Here is an 18,533-nt window from a genome sequence, read left to right as displayed (position 1 = left end):
CAAAATAAATGAGAGAAGTGTGCTTAACTACACACTTAGTGCTCATCCCTTAGGCGCCTGCTCACCTGAGGCCAGGAGCTGTTTGCAAAGCTTGTCCTTTCATTGCGGCATGAAACACTTCTGTGTTTAAATCAGGACACACACCTCACCAGCACCACCATACTCAAAATAAAACAGGCAAACACCTACCAGACCTACAAATAGCCTTTATTTCTTGGTTTTGGGAATCTTGAGACAAAGTGAGAAGATGTGGCTCAGAAAGTGACTGGAAGAGAATATGGGGCATGGGGTTTGGGGGTGAAGGAGAGTGTGGCTTGCTTGTTTCTTCTCCAGAAGGGCTCTGAGGGAATTCTCACATTTTTAATAGGATTAGTGAAGGAAAGTAGAAAAGGAAAAATACTGTGTTCTTGATTGCTTTCCAATAACCCAGGGAGGTAAAGAGTGCACCCTTACTTGTTTGCATCAAGCCTTTTGGGCCACAGAGCAGCATGCTTTACACACACCACACACACCACACACACACACACACACACGCACGCACGCACGCACGCACGCACGCACCAAAAGAGAGATTTTCTCTCTTAATAAAAGATCCTAAGATTTGGGTGATTCTTTTTTAGGGCAGTCTTGGTGAGACCTTGGAGCCAGTTGCAGAGTTTTCCCTCTTCATCAGCAGAGGCCTCTGGGAAGAGATAAATAAACTAGGAGATGTAGTAAGGGCTGACATTCTTTCTTGGAAGAAGTCCTCAGCAACTGGCCCTAGTTCAACTCAAGAATCTGGGTGGAGTGGAGGCTACCCAGATAGGGCTCTTCTATGTTTCTGACCTCCGGCTGCCTTGCTCCCAGTTCATTCTGTAGATAACACACGCATGGACCTGATAATCCCTGGGGAACAGTATTTCTACCTGAAGGCCAGGAGTGTGGCTGAGAGACAGCGGTGGCTGGTAGCCCTGGGGTCAGCCAAGGCTTGCCTGACAGACAGTAGGACCCAGAAAGAAAAAGGCAAGTATTGATTGTCTTCTGGTGTGGGAACCTTGGGGATCACCCAGCGGCACCTCTGGGTTCCCATATTTGCTATCTTGTTTCTGACCACCTAGCCATAGCCAGCTTTTTGTATCACACAAATGCTATATATGTCTCAGTGGAATTTAAACAATCTGTACCTAACTCTTCTTTTTTTAGCATGTGTTAGTAGAAAGAGTGCAGGCTTTGGAGCCAGGTACAATTGGGTTCAAATCATCGTTTTGTAGGGTACTGGCTTTGTGACGTTGGCATAGATCATTTAACCTTTCTAATCTTCAGTTTCCTTATATTTTAAAAAGAGGTAATTACCTATCTTAGAAGGATTACCATGAGGATCACTGATGATATGAAACTGCCCATTACCTCATCTGGCACAAAGTTGACCTTTGGTGAAGAGTAGATGAGCCAGAGAAGCCTTGGATCCGGGTACTTTCTGCAGTAACACCTCGCTTTCCCATTCCTTTTCCTGAGTTGGGGTGGATACTTAATTGTCAGGTTGCTGCTGCTTAATGCTCTTTAACTCCACATCAGTAAGTCTCCTGAGAACGACGGCGTAACTTTCTATTTGGACTGAGTCACAAGTCAGGGCTACTGCCTGAGCTCTGGGTGCTGCCTTCCCATCTCCCCCCGGGTGTATATTTGAAGAGGTTGGTTGGAGAGAGAGGCCTGTGGGAAAAAAGTGTTTCAGGGGACCTTTCGCATGACATGTATGGCAGATGTGCTTAATTCTTCAAGTAGACACAGTAAAATGGCTTCTTTATTGGTTGTTTTTAAATGCTAAATCAGGAGCAAATTCTAGACACTGCTAGCTTTGACTCAGATCAGTGATAATGTGCAGCTTTTTCATGGAGAAAGAAAGCAGAGGCAGTAATGATTGTAGCTGAGCCCTCAGCGCCATGGTGGCTGGATGCCGCGCTAATGAAGGAGCAGCAGATGTGCAGAGGGTGCCATTAGCTTTGCAGGCTGCACGCTGGACCAGTCCTCTGAAATAACAAGCTGTCTTATTACTGGTAATTGCTTGTTACAAAACAGTGTTCTAGTTTTGAGCACTGTGTTAATAAGTATATAGCTGTGACCACATTTTACAGATAGGAAAATTGTGAGGCAGAACTGGGACCCAGACTGTAAACTCCTGACTCTGTTCCCAGTTCTGATAGAAGTGGATCAGAAGTATATTGCCTCCTTTTTCCTGTACTGATGATCATTAAGTATGTTGACTCAAGAAATAATGTAGATTATGTCAAAAGACCTGAATCTCCTTTTTCTTGCTCCCAGAACTTTACTTATATCTGCAACTCATGCTATAAGCATCTGACTTTAGGTATAAATTACATTTCACTTATCTGTGTAGTATACTGACTAGTAAGTCAGTTATTCATTCTGATCATGACATCTTCATCATTTTGTTATTTAGAGTTTGCTGAAAACACTGAAAACTTGAAAACCAAAATGTCGGAACTAAGACTGTACTGTGATCTCCTTGTTCAGCAAGTGGATAAAACAAAAGAAGTGACCACAACCGGTGTGTCCAGTTCTGAGGTAAAATACCATTCATCTTAGCCACGTGGAAAGTAGCCCAGATGTTGCTTACAGGTGATGCTTACACAATCCCTACCTTGGAATTTACTGTTTTTCAAAGAAAAAAGGTAACAAGATTCAACAGAGGAGAAATGCGGGCATTTCAGCCTATGGAAGTCTTCCTTCCTGGGAAGAATTCAGGATTAATTGATAACATTTGGAACTTTTAACTTTAGTATTGATGTATTAAGATGTGTTTCTCCCCAGTTTGTGTCACTTTTTAAGATACTTTTAGAAATCTTAGCTGTCTAACAGAGTCATTTCTATACTACTGATGTGGCTCCCAAGATGCCAACATCATATCTGTCAGTGATGCGTATCTGTCCCCTTTGATGAGACTGTAACAGGGTTTTATTTCATAATGATCATTCTGCTTTAGTGTAGAGTAGTGCTTTCAAAGGTAAAGGTAGGGATGCAACTTTATTTATCTCTGTCATCAGCAAGAATTGCAATTTTTTATTATTTATTACTGAAGTTGCTATTCACTCACTCTAAAACATTTGTTAAAAGATCTATCTGGTGTTAAGCTATGTATTGAATGGCTGACATTAACCAAAGAGGGGTATCTGCTCTGCTTGGAAGGAAGTTATCTGAAAAACAGTGCCTGCAAAGTGAAGAACCTGCAGACTATAATTAATGGTTTTAAATTACTTTTCTTAAGTACTATAGGACTATGCTACATAGTAGGGTATGCGTCCTCAGGTTTTTTAATAAACGTGGTTTAACTCATTTTCATTCACTTTTTGGGAGGCTTGCTTATTCACTCAGCACCTGCCTGTTGTATACAAGACACTGTGCTGGGGGAGGGAGGGGGAGGAGTACTAAAGAGCATTTCAGTCCTGCTCTTGGGATGTTATAGTCTCAAGCAGTGATTCTCAACCCAGAGCAGTTCTGCCCCTCAGGAGACATTTGGCAGTGAAGGAGACATTTTTGGTTGTCACTACTGAGGATGTGCTCTTGGTATCTAATGGGTATAGAGACTAGATGCTGCTTAATACCTGCAATGTACAGGAGAGCCACTCCCCCTGCATCTCCTGCTCCAATCATTAGCCAGCCCCAGTGCCAGTTGTGCCAAGGTAGAGAAGCCCTGGTCTACAGGGAAAGGAAAAAGTGAACACAGCAATTTTTAATTCAAAGAAGTGTTTATAGTAAGTGCCTTGGGAACTTGCTAATGAAACTGTGCTTGTGATATTGTGATTTATAATAAGAAATATATGTTTGGTCTTCATCTAGTTTTTGGCACAGAGATCCTAAAAAAAAAAAAACTCATGGAATTTCCTGTGATAAGAGTGATAATAGTGTCTTTTGTTATGTTAATGAGGTGACTATTGGACCGTACACAAGGAGGGGGTTGTTGGAATCTTCAGTCTATGGCAGGTCAGTCAGTAGCATAAGTGACAACCTGGACTTGCCATTGGTGACTGAAGTGGGGATGGGGAGCAGTCTTGTAGGACTGAGCACTTAACCTGCAAGAACTGACGCTATTTCTGAGTAGATTGTGTCAGAATTGTGGGATACCCAACTAGTGTGTGAGAATTTCTTGGTGGTTTAGGAAAAAACAACACATTGTAAATAGTGTCTGAATCATAGTGGTTCATGACCAGTAACACCTAGCTTGTTAGAAATAAAAAATTGAGGAAAATATAGAGGCCACTGTTAAGGAACAAAATGCAACTGAGTAAAATTTGAAGATCGTATTGGCTTTATTCAGCAATTCATGAATTGGGCAGCATCCCATCTAGCAGATAGAAAGGAGCTGTGAAGAGCTTTACAAGGCTAGACATTTTTATAGCCCAGAGTGAACAGGAACAAGGACATTATACTGTGCATTTGCTGTTTGGGTAAACAGGGTTACTTTTCTTATGTGGAGCAAAGGGAAGTCTTGGAGCCGGGTCAGGTAACTTGTGCTGAGCAGTCTAGCACTGATTGGTTGACCTAGGCCTGCCTTTTCTGGGAGAACCCAGGATGGAAACTTAGCTAAATTTTCTGTTTGCTGATATGAGGCCTAGCATGAGTGACTCCATCTTGGGCCCAATCTGGTTACTTTAATACCACTAAGATGTGCTTTCCGTATTCTTCTGTCAGGGGCGGCCTCAGTTTCCTGAATGACTTACTAATATGTATATCCAGAGGAAAATCACCCTGAACAAGTGAAATAGTAGTTTGGAGGTAAAAAAAATGATTAGATATTCAAAAGAATTCCAGTTCCACTTAGACTCATCTGTAATGAAAGTGAAAAAACCGGTTTTGAAAGCAAACCACATATGATTTGTTGTTTCTAATGCTTCTGTTCTAGAACCTCGTTTTTACTCAGGCAATGGGAGACATTTTTCCATTGACGCCACGGTCTTCAGTCTGTGTGATTCTGTTTCTTGTCTGCCACCCCTTATAAACTGGAAACTCCATAAGGGCGCTGCAGTCAGCACCTAACGTAGTACTGACATACAATATTGTTGAGTTGAAAGAAGTTGTTGTCTTCAGTTGGAGTGGTGGGTGAGCATAAAGGGCAGCTTGGGGGTAAGGCTTGTGTATGGTTAATAGATAAGTTGGACTTGCTCAGTCTTTTTCTTTTGTAACTGATACACATTATTTGTCCAGCAAAATAAATGGGAACATTATTACTATTATCTGGTGGATTAAAAATCTCTAAGGGCATTCTCCAATTGTGCTTTTTTTCCTTTTGGGTACAGTAAAAGAATCTTCCACTCTGGTTGTTTCGTAGGAGGGAATTGATGTGGGAACACTGCTGAAATCAACCTGCAATACTTTTCTGAAGACTTTGGAAGAATGCATGCAGATCGCAAATGCAGCCTTCACTTCTGAGCTGCTCTATCGCACTCCCCCAGGATCACCTCAGCTGGCCATGCTCAAGTCCAACAAGGTAACAGTCCAGCTCAGCTTGCCTGCAGCAGGGCATAATGAAGAGTTAAGAAAGTGATATACTGAGCTGTGTTCTCCATCACCCTTTGGCCACTGATAAAAACATTTTTGTAGTGGACTTTCCTTTATGTCCACTTTTATATCTGCCCTCAGTCCCTCATATGCAGTCAGTCACTGTTGGCAGTTTTACCACCTCAACTTGTCTGTGATGTAGCTAGCCTCTTCTCCAGCCTTCGTGTCCAGTGAGTCTTGCTGAGGTGGATGGTGGCCTTCTCACTAGTCACCTTCAGCCTGACCGACCCTTCCAGGCAGCCTACTGCATATCTATTCATGCAGTGTAAATTGAACCACTTTTCTGAAACCTTTCAGTGGCTCCCTCATTGCCTACAGGTTAAAGTGAAACTTCTGAGTCCCTTCCCACATCACCAACTTCTCTCTCTGTCATAACCTGCCTTGAACGTGTTATGCTTGTAGCCCCCTACTTCTTTGTGCCATTTCCCAATGCCAAGAATGCCCTTCTCACCTGTCTTTCTGTGGTTAGCTCTTATTCATCCTTCAAAATTTAATCTCCTTCCCTGAATCCCTTAATGGGGCCAAGAGCTCCTACTCCGTGCAGTCTCCTGTTTTAGCTTTACTCTATATTGAAATTACCTTAGGGGCAGGAACCCCATACTGTTTTCCTTTATATTTCCAGTGTTTGATACAATGCTGTGTCATAGTTTGGCATTTATTAATGTTTAATAAGCGTAACTGTAATTACAAGAAAGCTAACCACCAAGGATTTGACTATCATAATTAGGCCCTTTGAAAGACCATCTTCCTTTTTCCTAGAAATTTGGGTAGCCTTCTTTGAAAAACTATGACAGACTGGTTGGGATTAATGATTCCCTCTTTGGGGAGGACCTAAAATTGTTCCTGTTGAGTGGGACAGTATATTATGGTCATATTTACCACTTTCATATATAATAAAACTCTAAATATGCTCTGTTGGAAGTTTAACATGTGAACTTTCATTTCTTTGCTTCTTTTAAAGATGAAACATCCTATTGTGCCAATTCATAATTCATTGGAAAGGTACAGTAACAATTGTTTGTTTTTCCATCTTTTTAAAAATATAAAACTAAGGATATTGGTATTTCTTGTTTTTTTTAAGAATATTTTTATTATATGGTGGTTTTTCTCATGATTTGAGGTGATAACAAAAGGAAACAGTATCTGATTTTCCTCATTTGAGTGAGCCTGAAGCATTGCAGACCTTTCCTTTGCACTGACTACTAGGGAAAATGTTTGCATTTCCCCAGGATATGGATCTCACACATCACATCTAGTAACTTTTAATCTCTGATGTACTGAGTGTTGGAACCTCCTGTCTAACAGAGGAGCTGAGCATTAATTTAAGTGTGCTTTTATCCAGAAAAGACAGTGCTATTTTGTTTTGTTTAAAAATTAAATATTTTAGGTAGCTTTACAGGTTAAAAAAAGAACTTAATATCAAAATCTGAACTATTTTTTAAAGAATACATTTACACAGTCGTGTTCCTATTATTTGGGGTCTTTATTCAGTTATTATTTCATATAAGCATTCCCGAATTTTGACATAGTCTGTATTTGTCCTTCCAAATTATTATTTAGTATTTCATCTTCTGATGTACTGTTGTTTGCTTCTTTAGTACAAGAATTGTTCCCCAATTTGGTTAATAATTTTCTCCTGTTCTAAATATTTCTACTAGGAACACCTTTGTAGATTTATTTTTTCTTTTGAGGTATTTCATCAATATACTCCTACGTTTTTAATTGCTAAGTTGAAATACAGTATTTCTTTAGAAAACAAATGCTTTTCCTAGAGTCACTATGTAGCCTGGACCTTTTTCCTTTATTCTTATTAGCAGAAAATGGTTTTGTTCTAACTTGACTGGGTCTGGTTACTTACAATAAGATGTTATGACTGTTCCTTTAACAGAATCAGCTATTCTAGTTGTGTATTAAGTAGCCTTTTCTGTTACCCTGAAGAGCAACAGATGCTCAGCATGTATTGTGTCCTCTGGGTTTTTTCTGTCAGACATAGGTTGCAGGGAGTACTCTCTCCTGACCGCAGCTTGTGGCTTCTAGACAGTTAAATGCTAGGCAAACAAATGAAAGTGGCCAGTGATTAGAGAGCTGGGGACAGAAAACCTCCCAGGAAGAAGCTGGGGAATGTGAGGAAAGTGTTAAATGTGGTAACTATAGAAAAACCGATTGAAAACCAAAGAGCTGTCAATGACTGTTTCCTGTTGCTGGTGGGGAGCAGGAAGTTTGTATCAGCTGAAGGTGACGAAGAGCCAGAATGGCTCTTTGGTTTCTGAACTTCAGCCTGGAGACAGGCCTGCTCCCAGCACAGGCAGGGGCTGAGAGACTTGACTTGATTTATAATTCTACTTTTTTATCAATGTTAGAAGAAGTTGGTTATTGTGAGCCCTTCCCCCATCCCTCAGAATAAGATCTATCTATGCAGTCTGTTTATTACCAATTAATTGGACTTCTGGGCTTTTTTCAAACTTCTGAAAAATTTTAGGCAAATGGAGTTAAACAGTTTTGAAAATGGATCTTTAAATATGGAAATAAATGATGATGAAGAAATCCTAATGAAAAACAAGAGCTCCTTATGTTTGAAACCTGCAGAGACAGATTGCAGCATATCAAGTGAAGAAAATACAGATGATAATATAACAGGTAAAAGCTAAAAAAGTCTGAAGCAAACCGTTGAATAAAAGGGTTGAGGGGGTTTGATTCATTGTCCATGATGTGACACTTGTGGGATTGACCTCAAGACAGGAATACCAAGGTAGCTTCTGAGGCAGATGTTGGTTAGGTAAACAGGTCACTTGACAACATTCTGTCATCCCATCTGACCCCTGTGTTGAAAAGACAGAATGAAGAGGAATTTTCCCACTGTTCTTAGCTGTAATATTCATGGGCTTCAGTGAGTTGTAGCTGTCTGTGCTGACTTTGTAGACAGTATGAGTATTTCACTGGCCTTCCACTCTGAATCTCAAAGTCCCTTGAACTTAGACTATGATGTGAGACTAAAGAGTGTGTAAAGTTATAGCAGTTCAGTTTTCCATCCTCTTGGTTTCTGGTGAGGCCTGAGGATGTCATAATTCACCAGCCACCATTAGGTTTTCACCTGGCTTTCTCTGTGTTCATCAGGCCAGATCCCCAAATTTCAGGTAATAGCCTGTAGTTGAAAATCCTGCCCTTTTGAATTTACTAATTCCATTGGCTCTAAGCACTAAAACCAACTTCAAATCAGTCCAAGACAACTGTATTAGAGCTTTTAATTGTGTTGTAAGTGTGTAATAAGTATTTTGGAAACAAATTTTTTTAAAAAGTTTCCTCATCTCTGATGAGTTGGGGAAGAAGAGGTATTTTCATAGCTGTTAATTTGCAGCAAGCAATCTATGCATCGCTAAAGTGTCATCCTGTGAGTAAATAATAAAGACAGGAGAATTTCTATTAAAACAATACTATTACTTGACCCAGTAATTTTATTCTAGGAATTTGTCCTCAGGGAATAATGATATTTAAGGACAAATGTCTGTGGAAGGGATGTTCTTTATGACATTACAGTTAATTTTCATTATTCATGGCAGTTATGCTCTGTAGAGTCACTGCAGATACTGAATTAGCGAAGACTGAATCATGGCTCCTAGGGGAAATACACAGTTAGGTTCCTGCAAGCCTTTCTTCACATTTTCATCAACTGATCAGTACATCATGTTGTTTTATGTGTGTTTCTGTTTAAAGACACCTTGTTTAATATATATTATTGATTCATTAACTTTGAATCCATGGCCAACAGCACTATAACTCATGCCTGAATGAAGCTTATCTTATATAAGCTGACATAACACATGTATTTTCTTCATAAGGCATATCACAGCCTTGTGCTTGAGAATGTCAGATGGCACTACACTTGGGGGTCCTTTTAGACAGCAAAATCAACTATAAAATGCACAAAAATGCAAAAGACATGGCACTAAACAAACATATTTGTGTACATGGGAGCTGAAACAAGAAGGCAGAGTCTCACGTTGTTTGACCTCACCTGGGAACGTGCATGGCAGGTAACTCAGATTTTTTTCAGCACTCTGCACATGTCCACAAATGACTACAAATTTCCACAAGCATTGATTTTAGTATTATGAGTAAACTTTACAAGAAGACAAATCCACAGATGCAGAACACACTAATAATGAGGAGCAACTGTATTTATAATACTAAAATTTTAGAAACCACCAAATGCCCTTCATATAAGCATGATACAGTCCTACATGGTTTTTTCTAAATCATGTTTTGAAGAGTACTGAATGATAATGAAAATATTCCTGATGTACTGTTCGGTGAAAGCAAGCAGGATAAAAATCTGCATATATTTAAACCCAATTTTGTTTATATGTGTATATGTACGTGTATAGTATTTCCCTAAGTTTTCTTTCTGTATACTTTTCTGGGTTAGAAATGTTCAGCAATATACATACACACACATATATATGTATGTATATATATATTACTTTTTATAATAAAATAAAACGTTAGTAATAGGTATCTTGTACTTTGCAGTCCAAGGGGAAATAACAAAGGAAGATGGAGAGGTGAACCTGGGAAATCATGACAGCGACGTGGCAGAGCCAGAACCAAACTCCTCAGGCAGCTGTCCAGAATCCCACTGGGAAGAAGGCCAAGAAGTTATCCCAACTTTCTTTAGTACCATGAACACCAGGTATTCTATACTCTCTGAAATTACTGACAGCTGGATACAGATTTTCTTCTGGGAAATCCGTCCTGGTGTTCCTTTCAGGTGACAGCGTATTCTAACAGAACAGAGAATATGATATACCAAGTATTTGCTTCACTGTTGACCTTGTCTGAAGCAGTGGATAAGAAGGAATTGGATTGTGCAAGCACACTCTGTCAACAAATTTTAGCTTGCTTTGGTGGATTATCTTTGGAAAATGATTTTTATTAGATCGTATTATAATAGAAAAATAATCACTGGGGCATATTTGCGAAATCAGGTTAAATGATTTGACCTACAGAGGGGCAGCTGTTTTCATGACTCTCTGAACTGCAGAGTGTTCTAATGTTGCATTTTCGATCTTTCCTCTTCTGTATCACCAAATTGTTTAGCTTTAGTGACATTGAACTTCTAGAAGACAGTGGCATTCCCACGGAAGCATTCTTAGCATCGTGTTATGCTGTGGTTCCAGTATTAGGTAAGATTGCTGGATCTGCCTTAAATTCATTAGCCTCTAGAATCTATTTCATTGCAGTTATTTTGTAATAGAAATATCCTGAAATACATATACAGTGCGGTGACCATTCTTCTTACCTACCTCTTTATATCACCAGCCACATACAGTTAAAACTGTGTGGCCTTAAGTATTACTGCATATTCTCATTTCATTTCTAATTATGACTAAATATCAATCTCAGAGTTGTGTAATTAAAAAAGGGAATTCTGTTTTCTAGAAATAGTAGTTAAAAAGCGGAAGTCAGAAGTAGTTGAGGAATAGACCTTCAAATCCATTGGTACTATGAAAAAATTTTACCAGCTAAAACTTTTCTGATTTAAAAAAATTATAAATTTATTTAAGTTTAAATTGCATTTACTTTTATAGTACTAAGAATTGCTAATGTGTTGAAATTTGCTGTATAATCCATTTAATTATGTATCTTTTTTTTAAAACAAGGTATAATTTATATAGAACTTAACTGTTAAGATTCAGGTACTTTTGAGAAATACATATACCTATGTAATCCACACCTTTATCAAGACAGAGAATATTTTCATCACCCCAGAATGTTCCCTGTTCCGGTCAGTCCCCAACCCATCACCCAGCCCAAGGCAACCATTCTGATTTCTGTCACCATAGATTAGTTTTGCCTGTTCTAAAATTTCATTTAAATAAAATCATGTTACGTACTCTTTTGCATCTGGCTTTTTCTCTCGGTATAATGCTTTCATCTTTGTTGTTACGTGTATCAGTAGCTGATTCCTTTTTATTGGTGAATAGTATTCTGCTAAGTGAGTATACCACAGTTTGTTTATTCATTCTCCTACAGATTAACATTTGGGTAGTTTCTTGTTTGGGGCTATTATAAGTGGAATTGCTCTGAACGTTTTGGTGACTGTGGACGTATGTTATTTTTCTTGAGTAAATAACTGGGAGTGAAACTGCTGATTCATAGGGTTTATATATTTAATTTTGTAGGGAGTGGTTGCACCATTGTACACTTCCAGCAGCCGTGTATGAGTATTCTTGTTGCTTCACATCTTCACGAGCACTTGGTGGTATCAGTATTTTTGATTTTGGCCATTCTTGTGAGTGTTTAGTGTTATCTTGTTATGGCTTTAATTTGCATTTCCCTGATGACTGATGACATTGAGCACTTTTTCATCTCATTATTGGCCAGTGCTATCTCTTCCATTGTGAAGTCTGTTCAAATCTTTAATCCATTTTTAAAAGTTGGTTAATTTTCTTTTTATTATTGAGCTGTAAGAGTTCTTTGTATGTTCTGGATAACATTTCTTTGTAGATACTCATTATGAATGTTTTCCCTCAGACTATTGCTTGCTTATTTCTTTTGAAGAGCAGAGTTTTTAATTTTCATGAAATCCAATTTATCAATTTTATTTCTTTTACAGTTAGTGCTTTCAGTGTCCTAAGAAATCTTTGTTTATCTCCAAGGTCATAAAGATAGTGTACTGTATTGTCTACACTCTTTAATTTTGATTTTATGCTTACATTTATGATCCATCTTGGAATTAGTTTTTGTATGTGATGTCAGGTAAGGGTTGAGACTCCTTTTTCTTCTTCTTCTTATGTCTGGTTGTTCAGGAACCATTTGCTGAAAAAATATCTTTTCCCTTTTGCATTACTTCTGCAGCTTTTTGAAAACCAATTGACTGTATAAATGTGGGTCTGCTGGACTCTCTTCTGTTCCAATGATTTGTTTCTTTTTCCTTATGCTTGTACTACAGTATCTTAATTACTGTGCCTTTATAGTAAGACTGGAAATCAGATATGTTAAGTCTTTCAGTTTTGTTCTTTTTTTACAAGATATTTTGGCATTTCTAGGTCTTTTGCATGTCCATATAAATTTTAGCTTTTCAATTTCTATTAAAAAGCCTGTTGGGATTTTGATTAGGATTACATTGAATATGTAAACCAATTAGTAAGGAATTGACATATTAAACTACATTGAGTCTTACAATCTGCAAATGTGCTTTATCTCTCCATTTACTTAGGTCTTCTTTTCTTCACAACATTGTTCTGTATAGTTTTTAGTGTAGCAGTTTTACACATCTTTTGGTAGGAATAAATTTTAGATTTTTTTTGTGCTATCATAAAAAGTATTTCATTTTCCAATTGTTCATTAATAGCAGTTGACTTTTGTATGTTGAGTTGTTTTTTATTATCATGAATGAGTTAATTTTACAAAATGTATCTTCCATGTTTATTGAAATTATCATGTTTTTTTCTGTACTGTATTAATGTAGTAAATTATAGTGTTTAGATGAATTTAAGCCTGCTGTCTGGCTCTGTGCTTGTACCATCTTGCTATTTATTTCCTATTTGTCTCATCTGTTCTTTGTTCCTTTTTACTCCTTTCTTGATTTCTAGCCAATTAAACAATTTTTTTTTCAGTATTCTATTTTATTTCCTCTTTTAGCTTTTTAGTTACCTACGTTTGTTTCTGCCTTTCTTTTGGAAAAGTCAGGTATTTTTTAGAATTTTACTATATTTTCTTTTCCGACTTTTTAGCTATACCCCTTTGTGTAATTTTTTTAGTTGCTCTTATCCAACAAAAATATTCAAACCACATATATAATTTCAGAATTTCTAACAGGCACATTACAATAGCAAAGCAAAACAGAGAAAACTAATTTTAATAATGTATTTTCTCTAACTTAATATATCCAAAATATCATCTCAACATGGAATCAATATAAAAGAATCATTAATGAGATATTTTGCATTCTTTTTTGGGTACTAAGTCATTGAAATCTGGTATATATTTACACTTACAGTAAATTGCAGTGTGAAATAGGTATATTGCGATTGCTCAATAGCCACACATCTAGTGGCTACCGTTTTGGACAGTGCAGCCCAAGGATTACACCATGCGTTCTAAACTTAGAAGATTATCCTCCCCTGCCCTTCGGACCTTATTATACTTACTCACCTCAGAGCAGTGCAATAGGAAAAGTCGTTGATAGTGTCCTAGAGGCCTTTGAAGGTTATGTTCAGACAATGATTTAAAAGCAAAAAGTGGAAGTTGAGGGGAGGGGGATCTGTTAAATCCGTCGTTAGTATAAAGAATATTTTCCACTTGAAAAAATTACCTTCTCAAAGATATTTTCAATCTTTTCTTCTAGACAAACTTGGCCCTACGGTGTTTGCTCCTGTTAAAATGGATCTTGTTGGAAATATTAAGGTGAATATTTGAGCTTGTCTCTAGAGACTGTGTATTTGGAGGGAGTAGTTGCATGAAATTTCATTCAGAAACAAATGATTGCTGAGTTTATACTCAGGATGAAAAGTATAGGCCAGCTGTGAGAACGTTTCTCACGAAAAAACTTTAAAAAAAACTTTAAAAACAGTAGTTTAAAACCCTGAGACTAACTATTTAATTCTAGCATAAGCCTCATAAGAATTCTCAAATAAAAGAAACACATTATTAAAAATAATTTTTAAACACCCATTACTTTGAAAACACAAGGAAGAAGCTAATAGAGGCCTGCTTGACACACTTATGTCTCCATAGTAAACTGCCTTGCTTGATTGCTTTAGCATTTTTAACATAGATTGTTTCCCTGCTTTTCCTGCAGAAGGTAAATCAGAAGTATATAACCAACAAGGAAGAGTTTACTACCCTCCAGAAGATAGTGCTGCATGAAGTGGAGGCCGATGTGGCCCAGGTTAGGAACTCAGCTACAGAAGCCCTCTTGTGGCTGAAGAGGTAAGGCAGCAGAGTTGGGGCAGCAGCCAAAATCCAGCTTAGTTGAAATGTTGCCGGCAAAAAAATTGTTATGCAAAGGAGACTACTTCTGAGTTAAGGCTATAACCTAACTGTACAGCCTTTTCTAAAAGGCCTGATAAATAGAACACCAGCTTCTCCTCCCCTTCATGGTGATAAATATTGTTAATAGGAAATGTAAGATAGGACTCTTAAAGGACAACAGAGTTGATTGGTTTGTCTTTAAGTCAGTATATCACAAACTTTAGTGGCATCAGAATTATCTGGAGGGCTTATTAAAAAAACACACATTGCTCCACCCCAAACCCAGAGTTTCTGATTCAGTAAGTCTGGAGTGGGCCCCAGAATTTGCATTTCTAACAAGTTCCCAGGTGATGATGAAGCGGCTTGTCCTGGGACCACATTTTGAAAACCACTGTTGAGGTATTTCACATTAGATGGGTCTAGAGCAAGCTAAAGGGAATGACGGGAGAAACTCAGAAAGGACTACCATGTCACTTGTTTATTGCTGTGCCCAAGGTACTACTGAAAAAGAAGCTGACGCCTGCCATTTCTCTATACCCATTCAACATAAGTGAACTTTGAAAAGAATATTTCTTCCTCTTTTTTGTTTTAGAGGTCTCAAATTTTTGAAGGGATTTTTGACAGAAGTGAAAAATGGAGAAAAGGACATCCAGACAGCTCTGAGTAAGTGTTTTTTCACATTTTGATTGATTAATTGAATAAGATGTGAAATGGAGACCCCTGGAGGAGGAGATAGGGTGTGTTTTTCAAGATTTGATTTTGTTTCTTTTCAATTTCATTATTATTTATTAGTTGTTTCTTACATGCTTTGTTAAAAAATAACCCGTGAGGTAGTGACCTGGTAATCTAGATCTAATGTATTAAAAATTAGTGTATCTTAAAGAAGAACTAAATTAATAGAGAGCCATCTCTTAATCTTAATAGGAAAACCTAATAATTTTAAGAAGCTAGTTTTTCCTAAAATAATCTTGAGATACTATGTAGTTTTCTATAATCAATTTCCAAAGAGAAGCTAGTTTTGGAGACCATAAAAGAGAGGGTGTGGGGAACCCTGGGAATTTGCTCTGGAGTGAGATGAAGGGTTGGTCACCATCTTGTACTCTTCAAGTGCCCTGAGTGCCCCATTTTTGTAGTGCTAGTTGAGACTGGGATGAAGGCCTTGGTCAAAGGAGATTGTCCTATATCTTCAGCATCTTAATGCAGTGACTGGAGCATTATAGGTGCTTAATAAACATTGGATGGGTGGGTAGATAGGTGGGTGGATCAGTGCATGTATCAGACCACTTTTGGAAAACATTGACGACTTGGAAGCATCTCCACAGTGCTCCTAACAGAGTGGCTGAACTCTCAGTCTTGGCCTCTAGGAAGTCATTTCCGGATGGGTATTGAGGCTTTGGCAGGGTGGGCAATGGGAATGAAATTCCATATTAACTTTATTAGGATGTAGAGAAGCACAGGGTCAAGCTTTAAGCAGCCATGATTACAAATACTGAAATGAATGAATTAGATGCTTCGTTGGGGAAAAGGAGCCAGTATTCATTGCAGCATTTTGTCCATGTTGGGGTAAGTTCTTTTCCCTTTTATTAGTCCTCCCTGTGGATCATGAGTCCTGACAGATCTTGCCCCCTCGTGATATTCCCAGGTCTCCCTGTCTAGAAACTTACTGATGTGCCAAGAAACAGTAAAAGCTGATATTTCTGTAACACCGTATAAAAAATTTAGAAAACTTAATCCTCACATTAACCTGTTTCTATTGGTTAGGTAATAGAAATTCTGAAAGATTGAAAGACATGTTAAGACCACCAAGGACCTGAAGCAGGGTCACTTTGGGGTCCTTGCCTCAAAGGTCCTCATTTCTCTCACAATATCCCTGAGCTATCTGCATTTCTCATACATCCCTGAATTTCTGGGACAGTCTCAGTTATATTCTCCCCTCTCTGTCCTGATTTCAGTACTGAAACATGATTCTTGGGTATCTATCAAACTTTATTACTCTATGGAGTGATTAAGATCATGGGCTCTCTGGATTCCACCACTTAATACACTGTTGTGTTGTGCCCTTAGGCAATTTACTTAACCTTTCTGTGCCTAAGTTTCCTCATCTATAAAATGGGAATGATGATTTGATTTCCCTAGTAAGATTGTTGTAAAGATTAAATAGGTTTAATTCATGTGAGAAGATTAGAAAATTGGTACATAATAAGCTCTTCATAGAGGTTAGCTTCTATTATTGTTTATATTTTCATCATGATATACAAAGTTGATAACCTGCCAGAAAATGGGGTTTATTTGTCCCAAACTACAAATGGAAGGTTTACAAAACTCAGTTGCCAAGCCCGAAATTTCTCTCTAGACTAACTTCTTAGTATGGAAATTTCACACTGGGAGGAAGACTTCACCACCTGGAGGAAACACAGAAAATATGGAATTCAGCACTGTGTGCAGACTCCACATGTCACAGGATGCTACTGCTTTGTTGTGGCTATCTGTGTTAGGGGAAGTGGGGAATGCTAATCTCATCACCCCTCTGCTGGAGCTGGGGTGGAGTAGAAGGGACACAAGCAAGTGAAAAGAAAAGCTTTGCCCTTGGAGGTGGAGAGGAAGTTAAGGATATTCCCTTTCTGCCTTGCCCCCATCCCTACTGCTGTCCCTTTTCCTCCCCTACCTTTTACTTGATTTGGAGACTGGGCCTGGAGATGTTGACTTTGTGAAGAGAGAGGAGACTTGAAGGGTAAATGCTGCTTCAAAACTGAAATAATTACAGCCAATTTCAGCTTTTCCTTCTCTGTCTTCCCCTATGGACTACTTTCAGTGGAAAGGAAAAGAGGACTATAAATTTTAGATTGTCATCCTGATGCTCAGGATTATTTCTGAGGATTTCATGATTTAGATCATCTTTGCTTGTAGGGATCCCTAGTTTCCTGCTGCTGTTCAATGTGGAGAAAGTTCCCCTAACCACCCTCTTCCCCTCTAGACATAGGCACAGTAAACTCCGTGCAGACAAAGAGAGCTTTATGAGAAATGTTTACACATTAACTATTCAGAACTCACAGACTCCTTGATGCATATTTCTTCTGGATAAATGGCTTCTTTTTTCTCATTTTGAAATCACAGCCATTATAAGACTGGTATCTTGTCTAAAATGAGGGAGTTTGGGTATACAGGTAAAAGAGAAGGTATGTGCAATTTATATGCCATAGATAGGCAAATTAGCTTACATTTTTTAAATTCTAAAATTGATTTTGAGTTATTGTAATAACAGCTACCATTTATAGAGCACCCAGTGTTGGGGTGACACTAGGTTCTCCATAAACATTTCACTTAATCTTCTGAATAAGCCCCTTTTACAGCAAGTAAACTGAGGTTTAGAGAGAGTAAGTATCTTCCTTAGGGTCTCAAATCTAGGTCAGTGGTTCTCAAAGTGGTCCAAGAACCCAGCATCTTCATCACCTGGAAACTTACAGAAATACAGACTACCAAGTCCCACCTGACATCTACTGACTCAGAAACTCCAAGGTGGGGCTCAGCGATACATGTGTTCACATATCATTCAAGTGACTTTAATCCATGTAACGTTTGAGACCCGTTCATCTAGGGCTGAGATGTTGACACTCACCTGTCACTAGGCTACATTTTCGTTATCTGGGAATTTTGACTGCATTTGAAGGCTGGAATTAGTTAGCCATAGCATCAGTTAATTTTGCCTCCTTTTCATGATCATTAGCTGGTTCTCCAATGACTGGAAATTTTTCTAATCTCAGAACATCGAAACAGTTAGTAGGAATAAATTAAGGATAAATCTTGGATGGCACCCCTGAATTTGAAAATGCTGCTTAAGAAAGATTTTGATGTAAATGCTCATAAAACTTGTATAATCTTAATGGCTTTGGAAATGGGAGATGATACTGAAAAGTCCTAAATGACACAATGGAAGCCCTGACATCTATTAACTCTCTGGAAGATGCATGAATAGTCATGGTATTGCTGCAGTTCTGTGACCTAGAATG

General features: G+C 38.2%; 1 protein-coding gene across 3 annotated transcripts in view; it reads left to right on the top strand.

Moving 5' to 3' along the window:
- PLEKHA8 (pleckstrin homology domain containing A8) overlaps positions 1-18,533 on the top strand; it is a 57,115-nt gene that overhangs the window by 22,081 nt on the left and 16,501 nt on the right. For all 3 annotated transcript variants that reach the window (XM_031455120.2, XM_010988035.3, XM_031455122.2), the window contains exons 3-12: positions 847-1,002; positions 2,438-2,562; positions 5,324-5,482; positions 6,515-6,555; positions 8,033-8,190; positions 10,081-10,240; positions 10,648-10,733; positions 13,901-13,959; positions 14,354-14,484; positions 15,119-15,189. In XM_031455120.2, the coding sequence (XP_031310980.1) occupies positions 847-1,002; positions 2,438-2,562; positions 5,324-5,482; positions 6,515-6,555; positions 8,033-8,190; positions 10,081-10,240; positions 10,648-10,733; positions 13,901-13,959; positions 14,354-14,484; positions 15,119-15,189 (1,146 nt within the window). The remainder of the gene's footprint in view (positions 1-846; positions 1,003-2,437; positions 2,563-5,323; positions 5,483-6,514; positions 6,556-8,032; positions 8,191-10,080; positions 10,241-10,647; positions 10,734-13,900; positions 13,960-14,353; positions 14,485-15,118; positions 15,190-18,533) is intronic.

The sequence above is a fragment of the Camelus dromedarius genome, chromosome 7 (assembly GCF_036321535.1).
Source record: "Camelus dromedarius isolate mCamDro1 chromosome 7, mCamDro1.pat, whole genome shotgun sequence".
Lineage (NCBI taxonomy): Eukaryota > Metazoa > Chordata > Mammalia > Artiodactyla > Camelidae > Camelus > Camelus dromedarius.
This window is presented reverse-complemented; position numbering and strand designations above follow the sequence as displayed.